Here is an 8,773-nt window from a genome sequence, read left to right on the forward strand (position 1 = left end):
CCAGGACTGAGTGTGTAAATACTGACCCCTTCTCTCTGTCCCCACAGGTGGGAGACATCGTGTCCGTCATTGATATGCCCCCCAAGGAGGACACCACCTGGTGGCGAGGAAAGAACGGCTTCCAGGTACATGGCTGGGGATTGTGAATTGATATAGTGCCTTTAATGTAGTGAAGCGACCGAAGGTGCACCGGGCCACATCAAGAGATATTTGGAACAGGTGAACAACAGCTGGGTCACAGAGGTGGGTTTTAAGGAGCATCTTGAAGGAGGAGAGAGAGGCGGAGAGGTTTAGGGAGGGAGTTCCAGAGCTTGGGGCCCAGGCAGCTGAAGGCACGGCCACCGATGGTGGAGCGATGGAAATCGGGCAAGAGGGCAGAATTGGAGGAGCGCAGAGATCTGGGAGGGGTGTAGGGGCTGGAGGTTACAGAGATAGGGAGGGGTGTAGAGGCTGGAGGTTACAGAGATAGGGAGGGGTGTAGGGGCTGGAGGTTACAGAGATAGGGAGGGGTGTAGGGGCTGGAGGTTACAGAGATAGGGAGGGGTGTAGGGGCTGGAGGGGGTTACAGAGATAGGGAGGGGTGTAGGGGCTGGAGAAGGTTACAGAGATAGCGAGGGGTGTAGGGGCTGGAGGGGGTTACAGAGATAGGGAGGGGTGTAGGGGCTGGAGGTTACAGAGATAGGGAGGGGTGTAGGGGCTGGAGGTTACAGAGATAGGGAGAGGTGTAGGGTCCGGAGGAGGTTACAGAGATAGGGAGGGGTGTAGGGTCCGGAGGGAGTTACAGAGATAGGGAGGGGTGTCGGGGCTGGAGAGGGTTACAGAGATAGGGAGGGGTGTAGGGTTGGAGGAGGTTACAGAGATAGCGAGGGGTGTAGGGCTGGAGGAGGTTACAGAGATAAGGAGCTGTGTAGGGGCTGGAGGAGGTTACAGAGATAGGGAGGGGTGTAGGGGCTTGAGGAGGTTACAGAGATAGGGAGGGGTGTAGGGGCTGGAGGAGGTTACAGAGATAGGGAGGGGTGTAGGGGCTTGAGGAGGTTACAGAGATAGGGAGGGGTGTCGGGGCTGGAGGAGGTTACAGAGATAGGGAGGGGTGTCGGGGCTGGAGGGGGTTACAGAGATAGGGAGGGGTGTAGGGGCTGGAGGAGGTTACAGAGATAGGGAGGGGTGTCGGGGCTGGAGGAGGTTACAGAGATAGGGAGGGGTGTCGGGGCTGGAGGGGGTTACAGAGATAGGGAAGGGGCGAGGGCCATGGGCGGATTTGTAAACAAGGATGAGAATTTTGAAATCAAGGCGTTGCTTAACCGGGTGTCAATGTAGGTCAGTGAGCACAGGGGGTGATGGGTGAGTGGGACTGGGTGTGAGTTAGGACACGAGGGAAGTGAGCACAGGGGGTGATGGGTGAGTGGGACTGGGTGTGAGTTAGGACACGGGGTCAGTGAGCACAGGGGGTGATGGGTGAGTGGGACTGGGTGTGAGTTAGGACACGAGGGAAGTGAGCACAGGGGGTGATGGGTGAGTGGGACTGGGTGTGAGTTAGGACACGGGTCAGTGAGCACAGCGGGTGATGGGTGAGTGGGACTGGGTGCGAGTTAGGAGACGAGGGAAGTGAGCACAGGGGGTGATGGGTGAGTGGGACTGGGTGTGAGTTAGGACACGGGGCAGCGAGCACAGAGGGTGATGGGTGAATGGGACTGGGTGTGAGTTAGGACACGGGGCAGTGAGCACAGGGGGTGATGGGTGAGTGGGACTGGGTGTGAGTTAGGACACGGGGCAGTGAGCACAGGGGGTGATGGGTGAGTGGGACTGGGTGTGAGTTAGGACACGGGGTCAGTGAGCACATGGGGTGATGGGTGAGTGGGACTGGGTGTGAGTTTGGACACGGGGTCAGTGAGCACAGGGGGTGATGGGTGAGTGGGACTGGGTGTGAGTTAGGACACGGGTCAGTGAGCACAGGGGGTGATGGGTGAGTGGGACTGGGTGTGAGTTAGGACACGGAGCAGTGAGCAAAATGGGTGAAGGGTGAGCGGGACTGGGTGCGAGTTAGGAAACGGGGGCAGTGAGCACAGGGGGTGATGGGTGAGTGGGACTGGGTGTGAGTTTGGACACGGGGTCAGTGAGCACAGGGGGTGATGGGTGAGTGGGACTCGGTGTGAGATAGGACACGGGGTCAGTGAGCACAGGGCGTGATGGGTGAGTGGGACTGGGTGTGAGTTAGGACACGGGGCAGTGAGCACAGGGGGTGATGGGTGAGTGGGACTGGGTGTGAGTTAGGACATGGGGCAGTGAGCACAGGGGGTGATGGGTGAGTGGGACTGGGTGTGAGTTAGGACACGGGGTCAGTGAGCACAGGGGGTGACGGGTGAGTGGGACTGGGTGTGAGTTAGGACACGGGGGCAGTGAGCACAGGGGGTGATGGGTGAGTGGGACTCGGTGTGAGTTAGGACACGGGGTCAGTGAGCATAGGGGGTGATGGGTGAGTGGGACTGGGTGTGAGTTAGGACACGGGGCAGTGAGCACAGGGCGTGATGGGTGAGTGGGACTGGGTGTGAGTTAGGACACGGGGCAGTGAGCACAGGGGGTGATGGGTGAGTGGGACTGGGTGTGAGTTAGGACATGGGGCAGTGAGCACAGGGGGTGATGGGTGAGTGGGACTGGGTGTGAGTTAGGACACGGGGTCAGTGAGCACAGGGGGTGATGGGTGAGTGGGACTGGGTGTGAGTTAGGACACGGGGCAGTGAGCACAGGGGGTGATGGGTGAGTGGGACTGGGTGTGAGTTAGGACACGGGGCAGTGAGCACAGGGGGTGATGGGTGAGTGGGACTGGGTGCGAGTTAGGACACGGGGCAGTGAGCACAGGGGGTGATGGGTGAGTGGGACTGGGTGCGAGTTAGGACACGGGGCAGTGAGCACAGGGGGTGATGGGTGAGCTGGACTGGGTGCGAGTTAGGACACGGGGCAGTGAGCACGGGGTGATGGGTGAGTGGGACTGGGTGTGAGTTAGGACACGGGGGCAGTGAGCACAGGGCGTGATTGGTGAGTGGGACTGGGTGTGAGTTAGGACATGGGGTCAGTGAGCACAGGGGATGATGGGTGAGTGGGACTGGGTGTGAGTTAGGACACGGGGGCAGTGAGCACAGGGCGTGATTGGTGAGTGGGACTGGGTGTGAGTTAGGACATGGGGTCAGTGAGCACAGGGGATGATGGGTGAGTGGGACTGGGTGTGAGTTAGGACACGGGGGCAGTGAGCACAGGGCGTGATGGGTGAGTGGGACTGGGTGTGAGTTAGGACACGGGGCAGTGAGCACAGGGGTTGATGGGTGAGTGGGACTGGGTGTGAGTTAGGACACGGGGTCAGTGAGCACAGGGGGTGATGGGTGAGTGGGACTGGATGTGAGTTAGGACACGGGGCAGTGAGCACAGGGGGTGATGGGTGAGTGGGACTCGGTGTGAGTTAGGACACAGGGTCAGTGAGCACAGGGGGTGATGGGTGAGTGGGACTGGGTGTGAGTTAGGACACAGGGTCAGTGAGCACAGGGGGTGATGGGTGAGTGGGACTCGGTGTGAGTTAGGACACGGGGGCAGTGAGCACAGGGGGTGATGGGTGAGTGGGACTCGGTGTGAGTTAGGACACGGGGCAGTGAGCACAGGGGGTGATGGGTGAGTGGGGCTGGGTGTGAGTTAGGACACGGGGTCAGTGAGCACAGAGGGTGATGGGTGAGTGGGACTGGGTGTGAGTTAGGACACGGGGTCAGTGAGCACAGGGGGTGATGGGTGAGTGGGACTGGGTGTGAGTTAGGACACGGGGCAGTGAGCACAGGGGGTGATGGGTGAGTGGGACTGGGTGTGAGTTAGGACACGGGGCACAGGGGGTGATGGGTGAGTGGGACTGGGTGTGAGTTAGGACACGGGGCAGCGAGCACAGGGGGTGATGGGTGAGTGGGACTGAGTGTGAGTTAGGACACGGGGCACAGGGGGTGATGGGTGAGTGGGACTGGGTGTGAGTTAGGACACGGGGTCAGTGAGCACAGGGGGTGATGGGTGAGTGGGACTGGGTGTGAGTTAGGACACGGGGTCAGTGAGCACAGGGGGTGGTGGGTGAGTGGGACTGGGTGTGAGTTAGGACACGGGGTCAGTGAGCACAGGGGGTGGTGGGTGAGTGGGACTGGGTGTGAGTTAGGAAACGGGGTCAGCCACGGGCTTCATAAACAGAGGCGTAGAGTACCAAAGTGTGGGAATTATGAGGGACCTGTAGAACACACCGGTTCGGCCCCAGCTGGAGGTTTGTGTCCAATTCTGGGCCCTGCACTTTAGGGAGGGTGTGAGGCCTCAGTGAGGGAGGGGAGGGAGATTGACCAGGACGGTCCCGGGGGGATGGGGGAACTTCAGTGACGGGGGGGGGGGGAGACTGGAGAAGCCGGGGGTTGTTTGCCGAGGAGCAGAGAGGGTTGAGTGGAGATTTGATCGAGCTGCTCACTATCACGAGGGATCTGGACAGAGTGGATCGAGAGAGAAACTGTTCCCCATTGGTGGAAGGGTGGAGAACCAGAGGACAGAGATTTAAGGCGATTGGCCAAAGGCGACACGAGGAGAAACATGTTTTTACGCAGCGAGTGTTTAGGATCGGGACTGCGCTGCCTGAGAGGGTGGGGGAGGCAGACTCAATCGTGGCTTTCAGAAGGGGAATTAGATACATCCCTGAAGGAGGGAGATGTACCGGGCTCCGGGGAGAGGGCGGGGGGAGTGGGGCTGGCTGAGGTGCTCGAGGGGCGGAATGGCGGCCTCCTGTGCTGTGCCCGTTCTGTGGTTCCATTTGACCATTGTGACAGTCCAGACACACCACTTGTTGCAGACAGGTAAATGCTGGGAATAGCAAAAACACCAAATGGTGCATTGCCTCACTGCAGGTGAACTCTCAGACCCAGCATCTGTCGGGGAGGGCTTCGAGACCTGAGCTTTACTCTGTATCTAACCCCCTGTACCTGCCTTATGAGTGTTTGATGGGACAGTGTAGAGGGAGCTTTACTCTGTATCTAACCCCCTGTACCTGCCCTGGGAGTGTTTGATGGGACAGTGTAGAGGGAGCTTTACTCTGTATCTAACCCCATGTACCTGCCCCGGGAGTGTTTGATGGGACAGTATAGAGGGAGCTTTACTCTGTATCTAACCCCGTGCTGTACCTGCCCCGGGAGTGTTTGATGGGACAGTGTAGAGGGAGCTTTCCTCTGTATCTAACCCCGTGCTGTTCCTGGCCTGGGAGTGTTTGATGGGACAGTGTAGAGGAAGCTTTACTCTGTATCTAACCCCCTGTACCTGCCCTGGGAGTGTTTGATGGGACAGTGTAGAGGGAGCTTTCCTCTGTATCTAACCCCGTGCTGTTCCTGGCCTGGGAGTGTTTGATGGGACAGTGTAGAGGAAGCTTTACTCTGTATCTAACCCCCTGTACCTGCCCTGGGAGTGTTTGATGGGACAGTGTAGAGGGAGCTTACTCTGTAACTGAATACTGGGTGACTTTGATCTCTGGTTGTGTTGCAGGTGGGGTTTTTCCCCAGTGAGTGTGTCCAGTTGATCAATGAACGACCCCCTCCAAGTAACCCCGCGTCTGTAATGAAAGCAGGTAATCTGGGACTGGGATTATCGAACTGAGTTCCGCTCCTGATCCTATAAAGCACGGACTGTGAAACCTGGGATGGCGGCAGAGAAATCAAAAAAGGAAGACTTGGATTTATATCGCGTCTGCCACAACCAGCGGATGTTGCAAAGCGCTGTACTGCCAGTGAAGTAGTTTTGGAGTGTGGATGCTGTTCTCACCCTGGGGCCCTGGGTCCAGTGCCCCAAACAGTGCCACACTCACCGGGAAGGCCCTTCACATTGTCTGTCGATGTGGCCCGATCACAACCTTCTGTCCACCATGAACCTCAGGGACGGCGGGCGGGCAGGGTTGGCGTGGGGCAGTATCGGACCGGGCTCCTGCTGCTGATCACCATGCTGTGTCTCCGATCGGACCCTGAGCTGGGTGGGGGGGGGAAGCGCGGGGGCGGGGGGAGGCGAGGGTCCCAAGGCGTCGGATAAAGTCAGGATCGGTCTGCCGTGATGGCCCCTGCGGTTGAATATTCCTCCGAGACCTCACGGGACTCCCTCGATGAAGAATCGGCCACTGGGGTTCAGGGAGCAGACCGTGCCCGAGGTTCCGGAGCCTGACGATCCAGTGTCCAAGGATCCAGTGCCAGTGTATCTGGTGCCGGAGGACCCAGTGCCGGAGGACCCAGTGCCGGAGGGCCCAGTGCCGGAGGGCCCAGTACCCGTGGGACCAGTGCCCGCGGACACCATGCCGTTGCGACAATGTCCAGCTTTGCGGGACAAAGGGGGTTGGTTTTGCGGGGGGGTGGTGAGGTGTTGGGATTGATGTCAGTCTGAACTGGATTCTCGTCGTCTTCCCAACAGACTCCGAGGGACCTGGAGCAAAGCCGGGAGCTGCAGGTCCACCTTCGCCAACGTCAGGTAAGGGACCACCCGGGGTACTGGGGCACCCTGCCTGTTGCAGATCGCTAGCCGCTCAGCCCCTGTCGGTCAGCCACCGCTCCCTGCATTCAGCTCTCCTGCCGTGGAGTCAGAAAGTCGTAGCCTCGAATCCCCACTCCAGAGACTCGAGGTGCATGAACCGGGCCAACACTCCCCCAGCGCCAGTACTGAGGGAGCGCCGCACTGTCGGAGGGGCAGTACTGAGGGAGTGCCGCACTGTCGGAGGGGCAGTACTGAGGGAGCCCCGCACTGTCGGAGGGGCAGTACTGAGGGAGCGCCGCACTGTCGGAGGGGCAGTACTGAGGGAGTGCCGCACTGTCGGAGGGGCAGTACTGAGGGAGCGCCGCACTGTCGGAGGGGCAGTACTGAGGGAGTGCCGCACTGTCGGAGGGGCAGTACTGAGGGAGCGCCGCACTGTCGGAGGGGCAGTACTGAGGGAGTGCCGCACTGTCCGAGGGGCAGTACTGAGGGAGCGCCGCACTGTCGGAGGGGCAGTACTGAGGGAGCGCCGCACTGTCGGAGGGGCAGTACTGAGGGAGCGCCGCACTGTCGGAGGGGCAGTACTGAGGGAGTGCCGCACTGTCGGAGGGGCAGTACTGAGGGAGTGCCGCACTGTCGGAGGAGCAGTACTGAGGGAGAGCCGCACTGTCGGAGGGGCAGTACTGAGGGAGTGCCGCACTGTCGGAGGGGCAGTACTGAGGGAGCGCTGCACTGTCGGAGGGGCAGTACTGAGGGAGTGCCGCACTGTCGGAGGGGCAGTGCTGAGGGAGCGCCGCACTGTCGGAGGGGCAGTACTGAGGGAGTGCCGCACTGTCGGAGGGGCAGTACTGAGGGAGCACCGCACTGTCGGAGGGGCAGTACTGAGGGAGCACCGCACTGTCGGAGGGGCAGTACTGAGGGAGAGCCGCACTGTCGGAGGGGCAGTACTGAGGGAGCACCGCACTGTCGGAGGGGCAGTACTGAGGGAGAGCCGCACTGTCGGAGGGGCAGTACTGAGGGAGCACCGCACTGTCGGAGGGGCAGTACTGAGGGAGCACCGCACTGTCGGAGGGGCAGTACTGAGGGAGTACCGCACTGTCGGAGGGGCAGTACTGAGGGAGAGCCGCACTGTCGGAGGGGCAGTACTGAGGGAGTGCCGCACTGTCGGAGGGGCAGTACTGAGGGAGTACCGCACTGTCGGAGGGGGAGTACTGAGGGAGCACCGCACTGTCGGAGGGGCAGTACTGAGGGAGTGCCGCACTGTCGGAGGGGCAGTACTGAGGGAGTGCCGCACTGTCGGAGGGGCAGTACTGAGGGAGAGCCGCACTGTCGGAGGGGCAGTACTGAGGGAGTGCCGCACTGTCGGAGGGGCAGTACTGAGGGAGCGCCGCACTGTCGGAGGGGCAGTACTGAGGGAGAGCCGCACTGTCGGAGGGGCAGTACTGAGGGAGCACCGCACTGTCGGAGGGGCAGTACTGAGGGAGCACCGCACTGTCGGAGGGGCAGTACTGAGGGAGTACCGCACTGTCGGAGGGGCAGTACTGAGGGAGCACCGCACTGTCGGAGGGGCAGTACTGAGGGAACGCCGCACTGTCGGAGGGGCAGTACTGAGGGAACGCCGCACTGTCGGAGGGGCAGTACTGAGGGAGTACCGCACTGTCGGAGGGGCAGTACTGAGGGAGCACCGCACTGTCGGAGGGGCAGTACTGAGGGAACGCCGCACTGTCGGAGGGGCAGTACTGAGGGAGCGCTGCACTGTCGGAGGGGCAGTACTGAGGGAGCGCCGCGCTGTCGGAGGGGCAGTACTGAGGGAGCGCTGCACTGTGCTGTGCTGATCAATGGGAATTCCCAGGGACACTCTGACGGGATCGTGTTCTTCCCGCAGTGTGCAAGAAACACGGGAAGCTGATGGGATTACTGCTCAACTTCATGAAGTCGCGGCCCAGCCGGCAGAAGCTGAAGCAGCGAGGGATCCTGCGCGAGAGGGTCTTCGGCTGTGACCTCGGGGAGCATCTGCTCAACTCCGGGCTCGATGGTAGGGCCCTGGGACAGGGAGGGGAGGGGGAGAGAGAGGGGGAGGGGGAGGGGAGGGGGAGAGAGAGAGGGGGGAGGGGGGAGGGGGAGAGAGAGGAGGGGGAGGGGGGAGAGAGAGGTGGGGAGGGAGAGGAGAGAGGGGGGGAGGGGAGGGGGTGGGGGAGGGAGGAGAGAGAGGGGTGGGGGAGGGAGAGAGAGGGGTGGGGGAGGGAGAGAGAGAGAGGGGTGGGGAGGGAGAGAG

At 61.1% G+C, this 8,773-nt stretch overlaps 1 protein-coding gene across 1 annotated transcript in view; it reads left to right on the top strand.

Moving 5' to 3' along the window:
• The window catches only part of LOC139250464 (rho GTPase-activating protein 33-like), a gene marked incomplete at both ends in the record, with an annotated part of 11,765 nt that extends 3,232 nt beyond the window's left edge, over nt 1-8,533 (top strand). The window contains 4 exons of the mRNA XM_070872866.1: nt 48-125; nt 5,533-5,614; nt 6,442-6,498; nt 8,384-8,533. Coding sequence (XP_070728967.1) covers nt 48-125; nt 5,533-5,614; nt 6,442-6,498; nt 8,384-8,533 — 367 coding nt within the window. The remainder of the gene's footprint in view (nt 1-47; nt 126-5,532; nt 5,615-6,441; nt 6,499-8,383) is intronic.
• Nucleotides 8,534-8,773: the final 240 nt, after the last annotated feature.

This window comes from Pristiophorus japonicus, unplaced genomic scaffold (assembly GCF_044704955.1).
Source record: "Pristiophorus japonicus isolate sPriJap1 unplaced genomic scaffold, sPriJap1.hap1 HAP1_SCAFFOLD_3786, whole genome shotgun sequence".
Lineage (NCBI taxonomy): Eukaryota > Metazoa > Chordata > Chondrichthyes > Pristiophoridae > Pristiophorus > Pristiophorus japonicus.